Source organism: Molothrus aeneus, chromosome 8, assembly GCF_037042795.1.
Source record: "Molothrus aeneus isolate 106 chromosome 8, BPBGC_Maene_1.0, whole genome shotgun sequence".
NCBI lineage: Eukaryota > Metazoa > Chordata > Aves > Passeriformes > Icteridae > Molothrus > Molothrus aeneus.
The window spans coordinates 2,174,861-2,197,317 of NC_089653.1; the positions used below are offsets into that span (position 1 = coordinate 2,174,861).

At 52.7% G+C, this 22,457-nt stretch overlaps 2 protein-coding genes across 3 annotated transcripts in view; one reads left to right on the top strand and one right to left on the bottom strand.

Moving 5' to 3' along the window:
* The window catches only part of CDH23 (cadherin related 23), a 224,500-nt gene that overhangs the window by 48,167 nt on the left and 153,876 nt on the right, over positions 1-22,457 (bottom strand). Inside the window, exons 18-27 of the mRNA XM_066554157.1 lie at positions 19,484-19,556; positions 19,149-19,265; positions 18,303-18,415; positions 16,220-16,327; positions 14,867-15,056; positions 13,238-13,383; positions 12,120-12,339; positions 9,814-9,966; positions 8,695-8,808; positions 7,326-7,474 (exon numbers count right to left, since the gene is read on the bottom strand). Of these exons, the coding sequence (XP_066410254.1) occupies positions 7,326-7,474; positions 8,695-8,808; positions 9,814-9,966; positions 12,120-12,339; positions 13,238-13,383; positions 14,867-15,056; positions 16,220-16,327; positions 18,303-18,415; positions 19,149-19,265; positions 19,484-19,556 (1,383 nt within the window). The remainder of the gene's footprint in view (positions 1-7,325; positions 7,475-8,694; positions 8,809-9,813; positions 9,967-12,119; positions 12,340-13,237; positions 13,384-14,866; positions 15,057-16,219; positions 16,328-18,302; positions 18,416-19,148; positions 19,266-19,483; positions 19,557-22,457) is intronic.
* Positions 1,180-6,319, top strand: C8H10orf105 (chromosome 8 C10orf105 homolog). 2 transcript variants are annotated; one of them, XM_066554159.1, is made up of 3 exons: positions 1,354-1,393; positions 2,544-2,656; positions 5,286-6,319. In XM_066554159.1, the coding sequence occupies exon 3, from the start codon at positions 5,291-5,293 to the stop codon at positions 5,684-5,686; it is 396 nt and encodes a 131-aa protein (XP_066410256.1). In that variant the 5' UTR covers positions 1,354-1,393; positions 2,544-2,656; positions 5,286-5,290; the 3' UTR covers positions 5,687-6,319. The 2 variants fall into 2 exon arrangements, with proteins under 2 accessions (XP_066410255.1, XP_066410256.1); XM_066554158.1 differs by lacking the exon at positions 2,544-2,656 and having other exon boundaries at positions 1,180-1,393.

A 22,457-nucleotide genomic window follows, 5' to 3' on the forward strand; every position in this document is an offset into this window, starting at 1 on the left:
GGGTTAATCCTCTGTTAACGTGGGGCCTTTTTCGGGCTTATTTTGCCCAGAAAAGGTACCTGGACTGTCTGTAACTCTTTGTATTTATTGTCTCATATTGTCCTAATTCAATTTGTCCAAATTATTATTACTCTAATTATATTACTATTTTTAAAACCATTTTATTACTATTAAACTTTTAAACTTTTAAAAACAAGTGATTGACGTTTTTCACACACATGCTCTTTCCCTCTGTCCCAGACCAGTTTATACCTTGCTTGTGGATTATTCCATATTCCACCAAGAACTTCCTTTCACAGGGGGGAGTTCTCCCTCCCAAGGCAGCTCTTTCACCTGCTGGGCTCCCTGAGGCAGAGCTGGGCTGTCTCCTGTCCCATGGGATGGGATGGGATGGGATGGGATGGGATGGGATGGGATGGGATGGGATGGGCCCCACAACAGCAGGCAAGCGATGCCCAGGCAGAGCAGCTGCCTTGGCATGGCACAGGGAAAAGCTATCATGTAGCCAGAGCAGGGAAAACAAAGCGATGGGAGGCAAAACTTTTCAGCTTTTTGTGCCACTCCTTGCCCCACTGTGCCCAGGAGAGTGCATTTCAGGATGAGCCACCTGCACCTTGCAAACAGCCCTTGGGCCATCCTCTTCCCAGCTCACCCCGAGCCTGAAGCTCTGCTACAAAAACTAGGGGACATGGGTCAGCCCAGGCATTTGTTTTTTATTAAAATCAGGAGTTTTCATTAAATCAAGGCATGCTCCTGCCAGCCTGCAGCCTGAGGAAAGCTTGGCTGCTGCTGGTTTGACCTGCTGAGGTCCCAAAGGAAAGGTGGCACTTTAACAAACTGTCCCAAGCTTGGAAAAGCAGTGGCACTGCAGGGCAAGCAGTGGGAGAAAAGCTCTTTGTGCTGCAGGTGGAAAGCACCTGGTGCAGCCAAGCTGAGCTCCAGCCTCTTTTATCCCTCTGCTGCAGAGCAGGCTGCAGGCACAGCCAGCTTGTCACAGCCCTGGGGGGAAAGGGGTCAGAAAAGGATAAGCAGGGGCAATAAAAAATGGGAAAAAAGTTGATTTTCTGGGAAAATGGGGAACAGGCATGTGGAGAGCAGGTGCCAGCCCTCCCACCACGGGGGCTCAGCCACCGACTGCACCATTCACTCATCCTACAGGGACAAATCCCGTGGAAACGCATGCCAAGGGGCTCGGCCCCAGCGGGACACAGCTCCGGGGCACTGCAGCGCCGGGAAGGGGCTCAGGGCCCGTGGCTTTGCTGGCTCCGGCTGTCCCCACCCGGCTGCCACCTCTGTCCCACCCTCCCCAAAGGGAGGAGGGGGCTGGCAGCCGGCGGAGCGCGGTGGGAGAGGCGGCAAAGCACCGGAGCGCGGGAGGCAGAGCTGCTGAGAGGTAGGGAGCCCAAACCCCCTCGGCAAAGCCATTGCCAGCTCCTTAGGTCACCCCCAGGGCTGAGACAGACCCCTGGCTGCAGAGATGCTGCCCTGAAAAAGCGCTGAAAATGGGTGGGGATGCAAAGTTTCGGATGGGCATGGGGTCAGGCATCCCTCCTTCTGGGGAAAATGGTGAAAATGGGTGGGGATGCAAAATTTGGGGTGGGAATGGAGTTAGGCATCCCTGCTCCTGGGGAAAATGGTGAAAATGGGTGGGGATGCAAAATTTGGGGTGAGCATGGGGTCAGGCATCCCTCCTCCTGAGGAAAACACTGGAAATGGGTGGGGATGCAAAATTTGGGATGGGAATGGGGTCAGGCATCCCTCCTTCTGGGGAAAATGGTGAAAATGGGTGGGGATGCAAAGTTTGGGGTGGGAATGGGGTCAGGCATTCCTCCTTCTGGGGAAAACGCTGAAAATGGGTGGGAAAGGAAAGTTTGGGGTGGGAATGGGGTCAGGGATCCCTCCTTCTGGGGAAAACGCTGAAAATGGGTGGGGATGCAAAGTTTGGGGTGGGAATGGAGTCAGGCATCCCTCCTTCTGAGGAAAGAGCTGAAAATGGGTGGGGATGCAAAGTTTGGGGTGGGAATGGGGTCAGGCATTCCTCCTCCTGGGGGAAATGGTGAAAATGGGTGGGGATGAAAAATTTGGGGTGGGCATGGGGTCAGGCATTCCTCCTCCTGGGGAAAACACTGAAAATGGGTGGGGATGGAAAGTTTGGGGTGCGAATGGGGTGAGGCATCCCTCCTCCTTGGGAAAGAGCTGAAAATGGGTGGGGATGCAAAGTTTGGGGTGGAAATGGGGTCAGGCATCCCTCCTTCTGGGGAAAACACTGGAAATGGGCAGAGAGGGATAGTTTGGGGTGGAAATGGGGTCAGGCATCCCTCCCTCTGGGGAAAGTGGTGAAAATGGGTGGGGATGCAAAATTTGGGGTGGAAATGGGGTCAGGCATCCCTCCTTCTGGGGAAAACACTGGAAATGGGCAGAGAGGGATAGTTTGGGGTGGAAATGGGGTCAGGCATCCCTCCCTCTGGGGAAAGTGGTGAAAATGGGTGGGGATGCAAAATTTGGGGTGGAAATGGGGTCAGGCATCCCTCCTCTCTTCCCAGCCCCGGTGATGGGAGAGGGGAAAGGTCCTGTGGAGGCAGCTGTGCCATTTACCAGCGGGGCTGATGGGGAGCAGCATCACTCACAGCCCTGGGAACAGAACCAGGAGGGTCAGGTTGGTCCTGCCCAGCATCACCTCCTCCTTTTCCACCTCCGTGGAAAGATTTAGTGCACTGGGAAAAGTTGGGGAGCTCCAGGAAAAGTGTTGCTAAGCAAGCTGGGGAAGGGAATGAGAGCTGCTTTTCATGGGAGCTGTGCCTGAACACAGGCTTTTCTTTGCATGAGTTTGAGGAAAGGGAGGGAGAGCAGATGGAAAAACTGCCAAACCAGGCAGCTGGGCCAGGCCAGGGAGCAGTGCCTGGTGCTGGGCAGAAGAACCCTCTGTGCTGCTCAGGCATGAGAATCATTCTTTTTTCCTACTTTTCCACCTTTCTTGGGGGCATTTTAACTTTTATCTGGCATTTTTTCTTTTCTCTTTTTTCCCCTCTGATCCTCATCTGCCTCGTGGCCAGTGCTGGAGCCTGAGTGCTCACAGGGATGTGTCACATTTGGAGCTGATCAGGCAGGGATGAACCTCTGGGGAGGATTTCCAGGACAGGAAAATCTCTTTTAACCCAGCAGGATGAAGAATATGGAGCCTGGGTGGGACAGTGATGCTGAGAACTGGCAATGCCATGAAAGCTCTGCCAACTGAGCTGGGTGTGAGGAGAACCAGGGCATGGCTTTTTTTCTGGTTTTTCCCAGAAAAAGCCTGGGAAAACACCAGTGTGATCCCTCCTGATGGGTTTCTATGGAACACTGTCAAGTGAATTTAAAAGACAAACTCTGCAGCCACGAGCAAGGGAGCAAAACCAGCCTGAAGGAATGAAAGAGCCTGAAGGAATGGCCCACGCCTCCTGGCTGGCTCTCAAGGAACAATGCAAGGTCACCACCTGCAGCTGGCAAATGCCAGCTTTAAGGTAGCCCTGGAAACCTTGCTTCAGGCTGCCTGTGGTGTGGGAGACTCTGCAGCCCTGCCTGGGCAGCACAGAGGAGCCTGTCCCTGGAGCAGGGGGTCCTTGGGATTGCTGCTCTGTTCCCAAAGCTGAGGGGAAGGAACAGAGCTGGTTATGGATTAAAAAAATGCATTTGGGGTGAAGAGAGGTGAAAACATCAGTGTGGAGGAGGTGAGCAGAGCTCCATCCTGGAACTGTCTGCAATGCACACAGGGATTCACCCTCTCAAACAATGACCCATTGGATTTTGCATTTCCCATTTTCCAGGCACAGACCTGGCCCTGACCCATTGGATTTTGCATTTCCCATTTTCCAGGCACAGACCTGGCCCTGACCCATTGGATTTTGCATTTCCCATTTTCCAGGCACAGACCAGGCCCTGACCCATTGGATTTTGCATTTCCCATTCTCCAGACACAGACCTGGCCCTGACCCATTGGATTTTGCATTTCCCATTTTCCAGGCACAGACCTGGCCCTGACCCATTGGATTTTGCATTTCCCATTTTCCAGGCACAGATCTGGCCCTGACCCATTGGATTTTGCATTTCCCATTTTCCAGGCACAGATCTGGCTCTGCCCCATGGAAACAGCACCATCTCCCCAAAGACCCCCAAGCTCTGAGCAGGCTGATACACCCTGAGTGATGAAAACCATGCCACTGATGGCTTCTCTCCACTTTTTGGAGTGTTTTATGGTGAGTGTTTGGCTGCTGCCTTGCACACACCTGTGTCACTCTGCCAGAGCAGCCCCTGCAGCCCTGCCTTTCCCCTCCTGAGATCTTGGTTTTAAATTGGCTCAATCCAAATCCCAGTTTACCAGGAGATGGCCCAGCCACAGAAGAGTCAGACAACTCTCCCACACCTCCACAGGAAAGGACAATAAATGATAATAAAGCTTTACCTCCAGCACACAGGGCATTGCACAAACAGGAATTCCCCAGCCCTCATCTCCCTCTGGAGAGATGCCAGCCTCTGGCACAGCCTGTCTGGGGCTGGGGGTGGGCATGTGAGCAAAGAAAAGGTGCAAAATGCTCTTGGGAGGATTCTGACCTGCTGGGGAAAGGAGAGGACAGTCTCCACCAGGTGTTAGGCAAGAGCTGTCCCTGCCAGCACGTTGGGAGGCTGGTTTGTATCACCTGTAACATGTCTGAGCCTGAAAGCAGGTCAGCAAAATGCCTGGCATGAGGATTTTTGGCATGAGTAGGGTGAGGGTGTTACTCTTCACCCTTGCAAAGTAATAAAGACAGTGCTAGCACATACCACAGCTTGATGGGGACTTATCAGGCTAAACCAAGTGACCAATTTCTTTGGGAGAATAATCACAAAAACCCCAAGTGACAGCCAATTCAACAAACCCACATTTCTGGGAAACAGAGGAGAACCAAACCTCAGCAACTCAGGGGGAGGATTTTGAGCTTTCTGTAGTACATGGATATTTATCTCTTCCAGAAAATCTTCACGCAATGTGTGTGTGCTCCCTGAAAGTGTCCTCCCAGAGGCCATAAATAATGGTAGATTTCTTTGCCAGGTGGTTTTGGACCCAGATCAGGGTGGTGCTTTGCAAGTGTAAACCCCACCTCTGTGGGGTGTTGGACACCCCCTGTCACCCCCTGTGCCACTGAAAACATGGCTGGGAGAATCCTGGACATCAAGGCATGACAAGAATCCATCAGTTTCACCAGAGGGTGGCTGTCTGTCCAGCTTCCACGTGCTAATCACCTGTGCCACTGCTCTGTGTCACCTTGCAGGGAAGATGAGCTCTGGCAATGGGACCTCTCCCACCCCACCTCTCCATGAGCTTCTGGAGCCAGTGCCACCCAGTGCCACCTCCCCTGAGGGGACAGACTGGCTGCCCATCATCGCTGGGCTCGTCTGCATCTTCCTGGTGCTGGCCACCCTCCTGACCTTTGTCACCCTCTGTCACGCTCCGGCGCTGGGCCGGTCCCTCTGGGGCCCCCAGGAGTGGCTGCCGCAGCACCCCATGGATGCCAGCCAGCCCCAGCTGAGGCTCTGGAAGCCTCTGGGCTCCCTGAGGGGCTCCATCAGCAGCTTCAGGAGGAGCCAGATGGTGTCTCAGAGCCCCCTGGCCTGTCCCAGGAGCTTCTCCAGCAGCCAGGACTGGGACATCATGGAGTCCACCAAAATGTGATCTTGCCCTGCTCCTCCTTCCCAAGCTTTTGGCTCCTTTCTCAAGCACCCCTTGGTATCCTGAGTAGAGACTCTTTGAGCAGCTCATTTCCAGGCTCTGTGACAGGAGATTTTGCAATGTCAGGTTCTCAAATGCTTTCCAGGTTACTGCTTCCTGCCAGGGAAGGTGGAGGCATCCAAACTACACCCACACACAGCTACCACCGGGCAGTCCAAAAACAAAAATCCTGCTGCTTCATTTCTTTTGGAAAACATTGTGCAAGTTGTGCTGCACCTGAACAAACAGCCTGGAAGAGACTGGGAGCAACCTGGCTGCCTGAAGAGAGGCAAACCTGCTCCACAGACAGCAATCCTCAGTGGAGTTATCCTCTGGAGCAGGTGGAGGGAGGCTCTGCCCCCATGTGCTGCCTGGTCCCTGTCACCCCCCTCCATCCCTAGTGGGCTCTGGGTTGCTGTGGTCAATTCATTCCCATTCCTGCTCTCTGGCCCTGCTCTGCCTGGTTTTGGGAGAAAGGGATGGGAAACATCCACAAACTCTCTCCTGGGGATGTGGGGATGCATTGAAGGGAGAGACCTTCTGTACAAATGGTTCACGCTGAAGATGTGAATTAAACTGAAGCTGGCTGATGGCTCATTTCTGTTTCTCTTCCATGCTGTTCTGTGGAAAAACAACTTCCCCCAGTTACTTCCTCACTTTTGCCATGGACTTCCAAGGGCATCCCCCTTTTTGGGAAGCAGGTTCTAAGAACAGGCACTTTGCTGCCAGGCAGACTCGAGTTCCCTCCCTTCTTCCAATTTGCCAAACTGGCTCAATTTTAGGAGTCCTGTGCAGGGACACACCTCCATCCTGGGACTGCAGACTGGTGCTGATCCCAGAGCAGCAGGTCCACCAGGTGATGAGGAGCCACAGGATCCCTTGGGGACTGGCTGCCTGGAGCAGGCACAGGGCTCCCAGCAAACCTTTTGTGGCAGGAGGCAAAAGGCTCCTTTCTTCTCTGCCAGTGACTCACACAGCCAAGGACAAAGCTGTCCCTTTGCCTGGGCCTGCAGAGGTATTGAAGGCAGAGGGAGCCTTCCCAGGGCCCTCTGCAAAGAGCCTTTGGTGCCTGCTCCAGAGGAGCCCCGGGTTTGAAGGGATGCTGGGAGCCCGTGTGAATGCCCGCATTCATTCCGTGCTCACTGAGCCATTCAGCTCTGCCCACCGCTCCCTCAAAGAGCCACAAACATGAAAGCAAAGTCCAAATGCTTTTCTCCCTCTCTGAGGGTTTCCCCCCCTCTCTGAGCATCTCTTTGCAGGCACTCTGCTCCCTCCCCATGGAGATCTCTGCTTGGGAGGAGGGAGAAAGCAGGGATGTAGCCAAAGAGGCCTCGCCAGCACAGGGCTTGGCTCTTCTCCTCTCACCCCCTGCAGAAATGGGGTGAGTTCCTTAATTTCCACCTGTTCTTTGCTGCCTTCTCCCTGGCACTCCCAGCCTGGGCTGGCAGAGGAGTGGATGAGCAAGAACCCATCTCACCCTGTCCCAGGGAACAGACAGGGAGGGAAAATCCCTGTGCTGTGTTTCCAGCAGCGCGCAGTCAGGGCACAGCGAGTGGGGGACCCCCAGCTCCCACCCCAGGGTCCCAGAGGAAGAGCCACGTGCCTGCACAATGCTGCTGGCAGCTGGGATGTCCTCGGGGACACTGACTTCATAGCTGCTCTGCAGGAAGATGGGTCTGTTGTCATTGACATCCAGCACGGTCACGTACACGGTGGCGGTGCCGGTGCGCCGGTTCCCCGTGGGGCCGTTGTCTGCAGGGACACAAAGGGGAGGGAGGGAGAGAGGCTCAGCCACCTCCTCTTTGCACAGGAGGTGCTCAGCCCATGGCTGCTGAAATAACAGGATCGAGATTTCTAAACTAAAACATTTCATCTTTTCGCAGCTTTTCAAATCCCACACTGAACCATGGGTTTTTAGGGTTTTTTCCCCCCCTTTCTATTCTGCAGAACCACCATGCTATTCTGAAAAAAAAAAAGGAAAAGCCAATCCACCCCCAAGCTCTGCCATGGAGCCCAGTGAGCCCAGAAATGCAACTGATCATTAGAGAGGATTTGCAGTTCCATACACCAAGTGAAGGGACTGCTGGAGCCAGGGATTTGGGAGGTGGAGGCAGCCTGATGAATTCTCCACAGCTGCAGCTCAGCTCACAGTCAAGGAGCACCAGGATGGGTTGATGTTCAGTAGACAAGGACATGGCAGCACAGCTCTTGGATTTGCCAGGAAGAATGAGGCACTGGGAAGCATGGAGTGGGGTTGGATTTTTCAACGTGCCTGATTTGCAGGGAGCAATAAACCCACCCATCTGGGAGCCTGTGGGATCTGGGAAAACACAGGCAGTGTGATCCCCATGGGAGGGGCACAGCAGACCCTTGGCCCCTTGGGATCCAGTCCTGTGTGCCCAGGCAGGGCAGCATCCCTGCTGCAGCCCCTGCAATGGCACCTGCAATGCTGTGCCCCAACATTTCTGTCCAGGCCACTTACTTCTCCTCTCCAAAGGGACATCCAAGGCATCTGTGAACAGGCACATCATTATAAAGCTCTGGGGATGACAGCCAAGCTGAGTTTGGCACAGGGACCCTCTGCCAGTGCCAGGTGGCTCAGGGTTAATCAGCAGCCACAGAGCCAAGGGCTGGCATGGCAGGAGGGGAACGATGCTGTGGAGTTGGCATTTTTGGGTAGAGGGCTGCCCTGGACAGTGTGGAGCCTCTCAGGAACAGGGGGCCTGCCTTCCCAGGTGAAAGGGAGAGCCCTGGGGCTGGGCAAACCTGAGAGGAGAACACACCCTCTGCAAAAGTCATGGTGGAAGTGGGATACATTAATTCACATGTGCAATGTTAGCACCAGGCACAGGCTCTGCTTTGGAGAGCACCTCAGAGGTTGCTGCCCCTCTGACACTCCTGCAAGGGAGCTCCACACGTGTATGGCCACCACCTGTGGCTGTGTGGCAGTGGGATCCCTGGGAAATCCTTACCAATGGCCTCCAGGATTAGTGTGTAGGATGCCACAGTCTCCCTGTCCAGACTCACGACCGTCCTGACCACCCCGTCCCTGAAGCCGACACTGAATTTGCCATCCTGGTTCCCACCTGCAGCAAAGCACAAGCAGAACAGAAACTTGGAATGGGCCAGGTTGGGTTGGGAGGGACCTTAAAGATAATTTTGTTCCAACACCTCACCGGGGGCAGGGACATGTCCTAGACCAGGCTGCTCCAAGCCCTGTCTAACCTGACCTTTAACACCTCCAGGGATCCAGGAGCATCCACTACTTCCCTGGACAGCCTGTCCCAATGCCTGGCTACCTTTTCAGTGAAGAAATTTCTCCCAATATCTAATCTGGTGCAACTTGAGGCCATTTCCTTGGATTTTGTGGGCTGGGCATGGGGTCAGCCCAGCCGTGCAAGGATGGTTTGGTATCTTGTCCCTGGCAGAGCACCTTCCCTCTGCCTCACAGCACAGGAAAAATCCAGTGGCTGTAGGAAGAGCTGGGTCATTTCCTGAATGCTTTGAGGCAAACTGGGTTAAGTTTGCACGTGGGCTGTGGTACCTGTGGGACAGCACACCCCGATTCACCAGCGGAGGAGAGGCCAGAGGGGCCGGGACATGGAACAGCAGGCTGCTGCTGTGGGAAAAGTGGCTCTCTGGTGACACTTCTGTTTTCACCCTCTTCCTGAGGGCTCGGTGTGCAGTTTGCAAGTCAAACCATGGCCAGGGGATTCCCCAGCCTCCTGCTGCAGGTGCTGCAGCTGTGGGGCGAGCCGGGCACTGCCTGGGAAGCATTGCTGCCCACCCAACCCCACCCGCCCAAAAATGCCCCAAGTTTCCATTTACGCCCTCCAACCATGAACACTGATGAAATCCACCCCAGGCCTTGCTCCCTAGCCGTGTTCTGCCCATCCTCATGCTTTTCCAGGGTCAGCAGAGTGGTCAGCGTGGCCGGGAGCCGAGTGGGGCTGTTCAGCAGAGGGCGATGCCGGACAAGGATTGGAGGGGCTGGGAAAGGCAGAGCTGGAGTGCAGAACACCCTGGCCGAGGTCTGGGGCAGCCTGTGCCTCCCTGCAAGCCCAGTTCCCCTCGTGGCATGGGGCTCCCACCTGTGATGAAGTAGCTGAGCTCAGCGTTCAGCCCGATGTCGGCGTCCGTGCAGTTGAGCCGCACCACTTTGAAATCCCGGGCCACGTTCTCGGGCAGGGACACGTTGTAGACAGCAGGGAAGAAGGTGGGGTTCTCATCGTTCACATCCAGAACTGGAAAGGGAGAGCAGAGCTGAGTGTGCTGCCAGGGCTGGCTGCCCCTCCTGCAGATGCCAGGCTGGGCTCCCAAACCTCCTCTCAGCATCCCAGGGAATGCTGTGCCTGACCCTCCCTGCCATTTGGGCAGTGGGGTGCCTGCAGAGTGGCTCTAGGCTGTATTTGGTTGCCTCTGATACACACAGATCACCCTCCTCACAGCCAAAAAAACCATTGCATCACTGAAATTCAAGGTACTGTTTTCACCAAGCTTGTTTCCATCCCCGTTCAAAGGAAAATCTGGGGTTTAAATACAAGCTCAGTACTTCCTGGGGCATGGCAGAGACCAGGAACTTTTTTTCCCAAACTCAGGCCTGAGGACAGTGCAGGGTCAGTTTATTTCCAGATGATGCTTATCCTTTTTCAGCACTAGCCTTGCACGAAGCCAGCAAACAGAAAGGCATTACATTAAAGGCAGGCCTCGCAATAAGCTCCAGCTCTGAGCTGGGATTGTGTGGGCTGTCCAGGCACGCAGCTGATGGGAATCACATGCTGAAGCAAAAGAAAAAAGCAACACTGGGGATGGGGGAATGGAGGAAAAAAAAGGATAATTTGGGTGGCCCTGCCAAAACCACCACGTTTTCCCCATCTCTGCAAAGTGTTGATAGCAGACATGGAGCCTGTGGGGATGGAGCCCTCCCTATGCACAAAGCCAGACCTGACCCTGTTTCTAGGCTGTGAAAAGTGCAAATTATATGGCTCTACAGAGATATTTACTATATATATTTTGTTGTATTGATTAGCAGTGCTGTATTAACATTTTAATAGTATGGTAAATGTAGTTTTGTAGTTAAAAGGGAACTTCTGTAGTTAAAATAGGAACTTTGTATGTGGGATTTTTTTTTGTTTAAGAAAGGAATGAGGTACTCACACCAGATAGCAGCCACAGGACACCTAAATCTCTCAGAGAAAGAGAATTTATTCTCCATTATCAGAAGGAATGAACTTTTTCCCACCTTGCTCAGCCATGAAGACCCCGTTTAGGATTCAGAGGAAGAAGCTGACACTGACCAGACAGAATGCTTTGTTTGAATGGAATTTATGCATCATATATGAATATGCAACAGGCTGTTGCTTTTAAGGGTTAATCCTCTGTTAATCTGGGCCTTTTTTGGGCTTATTTTGCCTAGAAAGAGGTACCTGGACTGTCTCTAACTCTTTGTTTTAATTGTCTTGTATTGTCCTAATCTCAATTGTCCAAAATATTATTACTCTAATTATAGTACTATTTTTATAACCATTTTATTATCATTAAACTTTTAAAATAAAAGAAAACAACAAGTAATTGGCGTTTTTCACACAGGCCTCAGTGAGTCTCCTGCAGAACCTGCATTTCCTCCAGGGAGGATTGTCTGAGTCTCCTATAGAAACTGCATTTCCCCCAGTGAGGTTTGTCACTGTGGGGTCTGAGTCTCCTGCAGAACCTGCATTTCCTCAGTGAGGTTTGTCACCACCGTGGGGTCTGAGTCTCCTATAGAACCTGCATTTCCTCCAGGGAGGATTGTCTGAGTCTTCTACAGAACCTGTATATCCACAGTCACCACTGTGGGGTCTGAGTCTCCTACAGAATGTGCATCTCCTCAGTGCGGTTTGTCTGAGTCTCCTGCAGAACCTGCATTTTGTCAGTGAGGTTTGTCACTGTGGGGTCTGGGTCTCCTACAGAACCTGGATTTCCTCCAGGGAAGTTTGTCTGAGTCTCCTATAGAATGTGCATTTCCTCAGTGAGGTTTGTCACCACTGTGGGGTCTGAGTCTCCTACAGAACCTGAATTTCCTCCAGTGAGGTTTGTCTGAGTCTCCTATAGAATGTGCATTTCCCCCAGTGCAGTTTGTCACCACCGTGGGGTCTGAGTCTCTTACAGAACCTGCATTTCCTCAGTGGGGTTTGTCTGAGTCTCCTATAGAAACTGCATTTCCCCCAGTGCGGTTTGTCACTGTGGGGTCTGAGTCTCCTGCAGAACCTGCATTTCCTCAGTGGGGTTTGTCTGAGTCTCCTGCAGAAACTGCATTTCCTCAGTGAGGTTTGTCACCACTGTGGGGTCTGAGTCTCCTGCAGAAGCTGCATTTCCTCAGGTTCTGTTTGTCACCACCGTGGGCTCTCGCTGCACCCACCTTTGACAGTGAGGGTGCTGGTGGAGCTCTTGGCGGGCGCGCCGGCGTCGCTGGCCACCACCCTGAGCAGGTACTCGGGGATCCTCTCCCTGTCCAGCACGGCCGTGGAGGTGACCAGCCCGCTGGTGCTGTTGATGAGGAAATCCATGCGGGGCATGCCCACCTGCATGCGGTACGACACCTGCCCGTTGGGGCCCTCATCCAGGTCAATGGCCACCACCTGGTGGGGAGAGGGAAACAGGAGCTTCTTCGAGCCAGGACTTATGATAGCTCAGCTACCTTAGAAGGCATAAAATCAGCAGGATGGCTTCTGTGGCAGTGTTGGAAACAAAAAGGTTTTAATAAAAGGCAAAATAACAAACTCCTTACAGAGAAAAACTGACAGGTGCAAGAGGCCTTCTTGCTCTTGGTAAAACAGCTCACAAAAGCCATTAGTTTCTTTGTTCTCTTATTTTCCTAGCAACTTGCTCAGGCAGGACTTTTTGGCTCCTGTCCAATTGTCTCTCCTTAAGTTTGAGGTGAAGTCCCCAAGGTCCTATGAGGTGTCTTTTCACCTAATCAAGGAGAGAAGCTTCTGGGCTTATTTACTTTTTAAGGGGACGAAAGATTGTTTTGTCACTCTGTCAACAGGGGGCCCATTCCTACAGGAGAGCACCCTGATCATCATCTCCTGGCCATGGAAGCCATGGTACAGAAATCCCAAGTGCCTTTGGCCCTGGGGATGCAGCCATGAAATGGCCTTGGAGGATCCTCCCTACCCGGAGTGAGGTCATGGAGTAAAGATGCACAATCCCTTCTGCATCCCCTCTGTTGCACTGCTAGAGGATGGCAAAGAGAAGGAGATGGAGAGGATGGAGGAGATGGAGAAGATGCAGAGAAGGGAGAGGATGCATTGCCAGCCTGCAGAAGCCATGGCAGCAGCTCCCAGCTGGGGAATGGCAGCAGTGGGACACGCTCACCTTCTGCATCACCCCCGGTTCCACTGCTAGAGGATGGCAAAGAGAAGGAGATGGAGAGGATGGAGGAGATGGAGAAGATGCAGAGAAGGGAGAGGATGCATTGCCAGCCTGCTTTGACAAGCTCCCAGCTGGTGAATGGCAGCAGAGGGACACGCTCACCTGGAAGACAGAGGAGCCCGCGGGGAGCCCCTCGGCGATCTCAGCAATGAAGGGCAGGTTTTGGAAAGTGGGGTCATTGTCGTTCAGGTCCAGCAGGTTGACGAAAACTGTGGCACTGCTGGTGGCTCTCAGGGGTGGCCTCCCACCTGCAGAGGCCAGGAATGGGGTCTCAAGGTTAACGCTTGAGCTGCTTCCACCCCTTTCCCCTAAAAAGGAGCCCTCACCCGCCATGCAGACAGCAGTGCAGGATGGGGTGATGGCCCTGATTTGTCATGAGTCATCTGCCACCAATGGACACTCAGCATCCAGAATGGTTTGATTTGGAAGGGACCTTACAGATAATCTAATTCCAACCCTCTGCCATGGGCAGGGACACCTTCCACTATCCCAGGTTGCCCCAAGCCCCTTCCAATCTGTCCTGGGACACTTTCAGGGTTAGAGCAGACACAGCTTCTCTGGGTAACCTGTTCCACCACCTTCTTAGTAAAGATTTTCCTCCCAACATCTAATATCCATTTCTCCTCTTTTGGTTTAAAACCATTCCCCTTTGTCCTGAAAAGAAAGAATTATCTTTGTATATCTATCTTTTTCCCTATGAAAAGTTTCCCTATGGCAATATTTCCAGAGAAAAACCCATCATCTCTGCTTCCCTCACCTGCTCAATTGATTTTCTGGGATGCCAATGGAGCAGGGCTGCGGGGGAGGGAGAGTTCCTGCCTCTCAGGCTCATTCTCAGGGCTGCTACATGAATGACTGCACTCACACTCTGAGCTTGTTTTAGCAGCAGGTTTAAAGCTACTCCCATTTTTTTCACCTCAGAAACACTCCCGCTCAAAACAGTAGAGAAGAAAACAGAAGAGACTTTGCCATAAGGGCAAAATCAGGCTGGGGAAGTGTTGAAGATTGCAATGCAAGATGTTTTCCATTCCCATCTGTATGGCAGATTACCTTTGTCAAGTGGGCAGTTTGCCTGATCTCTCTCTTTGAGTGACCACATTCACACCTCCCTGGGAGGGGACATCTGCTGATAACAGCTATTGAATGTCCCTGCATGACTGATAAGAACTGTAACATCCCATTGGGAGATGCTCTGCCCAGAGGGAGGAGCCAAGCATTGCTACCCAGATATAATCCAGAGGTTTTGAGACACCAGCACGGCTTTCTCCACGGGATTCCCCAGAGGAACAGCAGCTGCCTCTCCTTCCACTGGATCTTCAGAGGAAGAATCCATCCTTCTCTACATGACCCCCCTTGCTCCAGCAGAACCACCCCTGACACTGCAGGAGGGCTGCAGCCACATTTCCAATGGGACTGCCACCAACACCCTGACCCACAGGGTGTCAGGCTGGGTTCTGACTCTGTCAGTGTTGTTCTAGTGTACTGCATGTTTATTTTATCCTTTTATTTTTTTTTTCCTTCCCTATTAAAGAACTGTTATTTCCTGCTCCCATATTTTTGCCTGAGAGCCCCTTAATTTCAAATTCATAGCAATTCGGAGTGGTGGGGAGGGTTCACATTCTCCATTTCAGGGGAGGCTCCTGTCTTCCTTAGCAGACTCCTGTCTTTACAAACCAAGACAGGAAGGTTCAGCTGGGCAATGAGAACACCCAGTGTGGGATGGAGGCTCACAGTCAGTGACGGACACCACGATCCTGCGCATGAGCTGGGCCTCCTGGGCGTTGGGGTTCTCCCGGTCCAGCAGCACGCCTGAGGTGCGGATCTTGCCCGTGGTGCTGTTGAGGGTGTAGAACTTGTTGGGAGGCCGGATGCTGTACACCACCGTGCCATTCTCCCCCAGGTCTGGGTCCACAGCCACCACCTGCCACGGGGGAACAGCACAAAATTACAGGAGAGTGCTGGGAATTCACTCCCATGGGGAGTCCCCGTGGGGATTTGCTGCTGTTGAGCTTGGCCTCTCTGCACCAGGAGGACAAAGGAGTTCTCCCTCCATCCAGCTCTGTGTTTTCATGACATTTGCAGGGATTTTGCACCCTCGAGACCTCTGCTGTGGTGTTAAATCTCCCCAAAATTGGCCTGTGAGCACAGGAGGTAATGGCATGACAAGATACAAAAGCGCAGCAATCAAACTGGATTTTTCCTCCTTTGGAATAAAACCAGCTAAAAAATGAGGACCCTTTGGAAAAATAAAATAAATGGGACAAAGAGGCACGCTGAGGAACTTGTGCTGCCACATCAGGAATAATTCCTTGGCGGAGTTCTCCTCCACGCCAGATATTTTGTGCTTTATTGCTCTCCCTGTGACCTTTTTAATTACAGGGGACATTTACATTAACAAAAACCCCAATTTCACTGCCCTCATAACTTCCCCAGCTCCTGCTGCTCGTCCCGCAGCTGAATTTACATCGGATCAGTGACAAAATAATTATTTTCCCAGCAACTAATTGGGTTGTCAAAGGCAAGATGACTTCAAGCTGGCACTGAGCAGCAGGGCTGAAGTAGAGAAAACCACTGTGCTCTGGCTCGGGCAGCACTGCCAGACCCTTCTCCCCCTTCAAAAAAATCCTTTTTTTTTTTCCATTTTTTGCAGCCTTCCTCCTTATATGATTTTGTGGATTCTCTTCACTTTTCCCTCATTTATTTTCCATTTTGTTCCTGTCATTTTTCTCTCGGCGTGATGGAATAGAAGCCTCCCCCTCTTCTCCTCTTTTATTTCACCAGAGGGACTTGAAAGGTTGTAAATCAAAGTCTCTCAGAGAGGTCCTTGAAGGAGGTCGCAGGAGAGGCTAAGAAAAGGAGGATTTGGCCGAAATCCACACAATTTGGAGAGGAAAAAAAAAATATCCCAAGGAGGGAGAAGAAACAGAGGGGATGGTCAGCAGCAGGGAGGAGGCTCAGGAGTAAGGTTTTAAATGGAATTAAAGATGGTGCTGGACTGAAGGTGACACTGGTGACACTGGTTTGAAGGTGACCCCCGGCTCCAGCCAGGCCTTGGGTGCAGCCACCACCCTGCCTGACACGTACCGTGGTGACATCCGAGTTGGGGGGCGTCATTTCCACCAGGTTGATGAAGTATGGCTCGTCCTTCCAGGTGGGGTAGTTGTCATTGATGTCCAGCAGTGTGATGTTCACCTGTGGGAGAGCAAGGAAGCACAGCTGCTGCAGGTTCCTGAGGCGTGGGATGTCCCCTGGGTGGACCCAACGTGTGTTTCAGGCTGTGGCAGAGCCACCATCCCTCAGGGGATTCAATAATTGTGGCACTTGGGGACACGGGTTAGTGCAGCGCTGAGGGAATGGCTGGACCTGATCGTCCTAGAGACCTTTTCCAACCTGCATTATTCTATGGTTTTGTGATGCTGTGTTCACCCTCTGGAGGGAAAACCTGCAAAAATAAAATCAACATCCTCCAATTTTGCAGCTCTTGGGCATAGCTGAACTGGGTTTTGTTTGTATTTATCACGGTTAAGAACAACCACAGGGCACAAGGTGCCTCTTCAAACAGAGGGATGAAAATCAGTGGGGGAGAGGATGCAGTGGGAATGTGGCAGGAAAGGAAGGAAAAATCCAAGTGGCTGGTAAAAACCAACAGAAAAACCCCCAGAATAAATGAGAAATCAGGAGAGGGTACAGTACACAGGGGTGAGAGGTGTGAAGACAAGAGCAGGGGTGAGGATGGTGCCCTGAAGTGTTAACTGTTTTCATTTTCCCTGTGACAAATGGCATCCCAGGCACAGCAGCAGTGAGCCTGTGGGATGCATCTGGCTGCCTGGGACTCTCTCACCACCCATTTCTCCCCAGCCCCTGGGGCTCTGCGGGTGTCTGAAGGAAAGGGCTGCAGCTCCAGGACAGCCCCCAGCCCTCAGCAGGTCCTAGTGGAGCTTTTCCTGGGATCCTCTGTGCTCCCACTGCTCTATGTCCCGCTGTCACACCAGGCTGAGCTGCTGGTGCCACCCCGTGGTAGAAGAGGCCACTCTGGACACCACAGCCTCCAGGGACAAGCCAAGGCACCGCCGTGGTCCCTGGGGAAGATTGCTGACCCACCCCTCCTCTGAGCAGCTCACATCACCTGGGGACCTTGCAAGGCCCCTGACTGCAGCTTTATTTCTGACCAAAAATGATTATTTTGTGGATATCCCAGCAGAAAATTTACTCTGCTGCCCTAGTCTCACTGAGTTTTAATATTCTTTAATTTTTTAGGCACCTTTTCTCCCCTTGTTTTGCCTTTTAACAAGGCTATTAGGAGAACACAATCCCATCTGGAGCCCCAGAGGAGATCTCAGCACTGCACAGTCCATGCTGGTGCCCAGCCAAGGCCACCACAGGTCTCTGGGAGGTTCCATAGGGAGCTTCCAGTCTGCTACCACAGACCTCCTGATGGACAATTATTTTAGGGCTATTCCTCAGCATAACCACAATTTTTTCTGCATCCCCTGTGTTCTGTGGGACATCCATCCCTCCTGCAACCCAAATGAGCAGGAGCATCCAAATGAATGAAATGTCCAAAGAAATGTGATGCCATAAGCAGTGAGAGAGAAAATAATGGAATAGCTAAGGTTGGAAAAGAGCTTTAAGGTCATCAAGGCTGGATCCTTGGGTTTTGATCTCCTGGTATTTCCTGTTGGCTTGGCCAGCAATGGGGTTCCCTGAGGCCTGAGAAGGGCAAGGCAAAGCACAAGGCTTCAATGTGCAGCTCCACCAGAACCTTCCCAGGAGCACAGGCATTCCAGACTGGCTGGAAACCCTGGACCCATGTGAACAGACTAAGGAATAATCACATGTACCTGCAGGCTCTCCAAGTGAGCCCCTTCTGGAGAGGAACAAAGGGAGCCGAACAAAGGGAGAGTTCTGCAGGTGAAATAGGACTCATTACCACATCCACAGGCTCTGGGAAGTCAAGTGCCTCCTGTATGAGTGGTTTTCCAGGAAAGCAAGCTGATTTCAAGGTCTGCACCACTTGGACAGTCATTTTGGGAGCCGCAGCAGGGGTGGCGCGGAGGGCAGGAACCATTGTGTGCTCTTCACACAGCAAAAGTAAAACACTGCAGCTCTCCACAGTCCCAGGTGGGCACCAGTGGCTCAGGGAGATGGGAATTCTTCCCACACTCACCATAGCAATGCCTGTCTTCTGGTGGTGCCCCACACCTCCATCCACTGCCCGGACAATGAGGATGTACTCGGACTTGGCCTCCCGGTCCAGCAATGAGGTTGTGGTGATTTCTCCTGCAGCCACAGGAGATGACAAGGTTAAAAAAGAAACAGTTAAAACCAAGGTCAGGACAGCCCACAAATGGGCCCTTTTTTTTGGATCCAAATAGATGGAGCTTGGCAGCTTCTGAACTAACAGGAACTTTCCCAGCCAAGCCCTTCCTCAGGCTGAGGAGCTGAGTTTCCACAGATGCCTCTGCTGAAGCTCTCAGGGTGAGTGAGCAAATGGTGGGGCCTGAAATCTGCTGAATCCCTCAAATTGTGGGACTCCTAAGCAGGCTGATTGAGGGAGAGGAGGGAAGGGTGGGTGTGACCGTGTTCACAGGGGTCTGAGGATGAGGGAAGAGACGAGGATCTGACTCCATGTTTCAGAAGGCTGATTTATTATTTCATGATATAAATTATATTAAAACTATACTAAAAGAATAGAAGAAACTATTTCATCAGAAGGCTAGCTAAGAATAGAAGAAGAAAGAATGATAACAAAGGCTTGTGTGTCGGACAGAGTCTGAGCCAGCTGGACTGTGATTGGCCATTCATTAGAAACAACCACATGAGCCCAATCCCAGATGTACCTGTTGCATTCCACAGCAGCAGATAAACATTGTTTACATTTTATTCCTGAGGCCTCTCAGCTTCTCAGGAGGAAAAATCCAAAGGAAAGGATTTTCCATAAAAGATGTCTGTGACAGGTGGGGGTGAAAGAGGGAACTGAAAGGAAAGGGGCAGAGCAGATGCAGAGGCTCACCTGAGCGAGCATTGATGCGAAAATGCGAGGAGCCCTCCAGGGAGTAGATGATTGACTCCTGCCCGTACTCCCTGGACCGGTCCATGTCCGTGGCATTGAGAAACAGCACCGTGGCTCCTGGGGGGAGGTAGAAATGAGGATTGCCATGAGCCAGAAGTGCCCCCACACTGCTCCTGCAGGCCACCCAGACAAGAGGTCCCTTCTCCTGCACATGCACAAAGTGGCCAAACCCCCAGGCCCTGCAGCTATGAGACTTTACCTCCCCAAAAGGCATCACCCACCCCATTCAGGGCCCTCCTGGGAGCCCAGAGAGGGAGCAGGCATGTGCCCTGTACCTGCCATAATGTCCTCCATGATGGTTATCACGTAGGAGGGCTTGCTGAATGTGGGGGGATTGTCGTTTTCATCCTGAAGCAAAGAGAAGGTCGAGAGGCTGGTTGGGAAAAAGGCAAAATGGTCAAGCAGCTGCAAGAGTCTGGTATGGGGGTGCTCCTGGGTGGCTGCATCTCAAGGTGTGACCAGTTTAGGATGCCAGGAAGGGGAAGGTGGCTCTGGGGAGGAGGCACTGGGGGGCTGAGCACAGGGTTTCACTGTGGAGGCAGCTGAGGCTGAGGTGAGATGATTGCTGAGGTGACTCTGCTGGCCCTGCACTGGGGATGGTACCAACAACCCCATCACCTCATCAGCCAGCACAGGGCTGAGGAACCACCACCACTGACAGAGGAGCATCTTCTGAGCTGCTCCTGACTCTACCAAAAGCCTGGGAAGCCTCAGGCACCATGTGAAGCATTGGGCACAGACCTGATCCTCCCTCCCTGAGCAGCACAGGAGTGGCTCAGTGTTCCAGGCATCCTGGCCACAAGGGCATGAGGCAAACTGGACTGGCCAGGGGAGCTGCTGAGCTGCTTTTTTGTCTTCCTTCCAGAGGAGGAATTTTGTTGGTAGAGGGCACAGAAGGCAGCCATAGCATTTTTTGGGGGAGAAGTTGGTTTGCATCCTGATGTGCTCCCTCCAAGCCTGTGTTTGCCATCCTGGAGAAACCAGGCAGGAGCAGTCACAACATCCCTCAAAACAGATTTTGGACTGGTTTAAAGCTCCCCCAGGAGGCTTTAAATGCTGTTTAAACATGGTTAAGAATCTGCCTTAAATGAACCAAACCCAGCTGCCTATGGAGGAAGGACGGAGCTGCCAGGACATTAAAACACTGCTTTGGACCTCTCCATTTCCCTGGGGCTGCCCTGGAGACTGATTTCTACCTGGAGACCATGGATGGACCTGCAGGCTCAGCTGCTCTTGCTGCCACCCACCCTGAGATTTGAAGCAATTTCACGTGCCAACGATGCCCATCGTGCTGCAATTAAATTGGCAGCCCCTGCTTTAGTTTCTGTAAGCAGGTGGTCTTTAATCAGCCTTTGAGGCACTCAGCTTTGCTGGCGCCTCCTCTGGGGGTAATGAGGAGCTTGTTGCCTCTCCTGGTGATGTCCTCACCATCCCTCCTCCTTCTCCTCCTCCTTCCAGGGATCAGTGGGGCTCATCCAGGAGGCCTGGCCAGGTTAAAGGCGACGGAGAGGCTGAGTGCAGCTGGATGGGGCTGAGCTGGGGCTCCAGCTGGGTGGACAGGAGCCAGAGCAGATGCTGTGTGGTGTCATTAATGTTTCTGAGATCATCAGGCCGTGCTCAGCAAGGCCACGGCCCGGCAAGCCCAGTCCCAAGGAGGCAGGGTTTACTTCTGGCTGGCTCTCCATCTGGCCAGAGCTGGCCTGCACCTGCCTTCTGCTGGAGAAGGACATTTCCCACTTCAGCCACAGGAGCTGCAAAGCTCCCCAAGGCACCTGCAGTGATGGCAGACGGAACTTGACACTCTTCCACTCCGACAGAGGACAATATATCCACCTAACCAGCCAAAACCAGCTTCCTGTGTTCTCCTAACCCTCAGCCTTCCTCTCTCCAACCTCACCCTCAGACAGCTACTGTATCATAGAATTGAGAATAGATTGAGTTGGAAGGGACACCAAAGCTCAGACAGTTCCCACCCCCTGCCATGGGCAGGGACACTTTCCACTGTCCCAGGTCACTCCCAGCTCCATCCAACCTGGCCTTGGACACTGCCAGGGACCCAGGGGCAGCCACAGCTCCTCTGTGCCAGGGCCTCACCACTCTCACAGGGAGGAATTTCCTCCCAATATCCAACCTAAACCCCCCCCCTCCTCCAGTGTGAAGCTGATCCTCTTTGTCCCATCACTCCAGGCCATCTCCAAGGATGCTGAGAGTGGCTGATGCTCACCCCAAGCACTCAGCCCCTCTCCTGCAGGCACAGGCACGCCGTGAGCCACTGGCTCATCACCCTGAGGAGGGTGTCAGCGGCAGGGAGTGAGGCAGAAACTTATTAGCAGTGCTGTTTCCTGGGATCCTGGCGCCGCGCGCGCTGTTAGTTCTGACTCGGCGGCTGCTCTACAAAAGCGTATTGTCCCCTAATGGGAAATCTACAAGGCGAGTTTGACTTCTTTATTAAAAACCAACAACCAAAGGATGAAAAAAAATCACCTCCCTCCCCACTCGCTCTGCTTCTGCCTTCTCACAGCTCTCGTTCCTCAAGTGCTGTCACAAAACACTTCCCCCTCATTTTCTTCCTAGTTTTTGGCTTTTATTTCTTTTCTTTTTCCAGCTGAGAGAAATTCCCTTTGGTGGAGAGCGGGAAAAGTGACAGCTACTTAAACCCTGCCAGTGTACAGACCCCACCCGGGGAGATGACCCACTGAAGTGTGGTCTTGAAAAAGAGGTGTTTATGCTGTCGAAAGCCCAGTGTGGGAAGGATGTATTTAACCACCACTAACTCCCTGGGCACTGCCTTGTTCCCCCTCTCTCGAGCACGGTGAGGGATCTGAAGGAGAGATGTGCTCATGGGACTTCACTCCCATCTTACAGCATCGCTGGCTTTATCTCCTTCCCCTCCCCAGAGTGAGGCTGCCGCCAGCCTGGCAGAGATCCCACAGCTGCGAGACTGACATGTTATCAACCAAACTGTCTCCATCACTGACACCTCCCTGCAGACACCCTCAAACCACAATGTGCCTCAAAGTGACACGCTGATCTGATCTTCCTGAGGAACGCTGTGCTGCTTTGAGTCTGCCAGCAGAAACCCCTCCTCCAGAGGGATTTCCACACCGCTCCTCACCCCGTGGTTAGCTGTGGCATGAGACACATGTAACAGGAATCCACACATCCTTCATGGGGTGGGGCAGCCTTGATGGGTTGTTGATGACTTAATAGCACTGCTATGGAGCAATTTCAGGGAGAGCACGGCAGGAA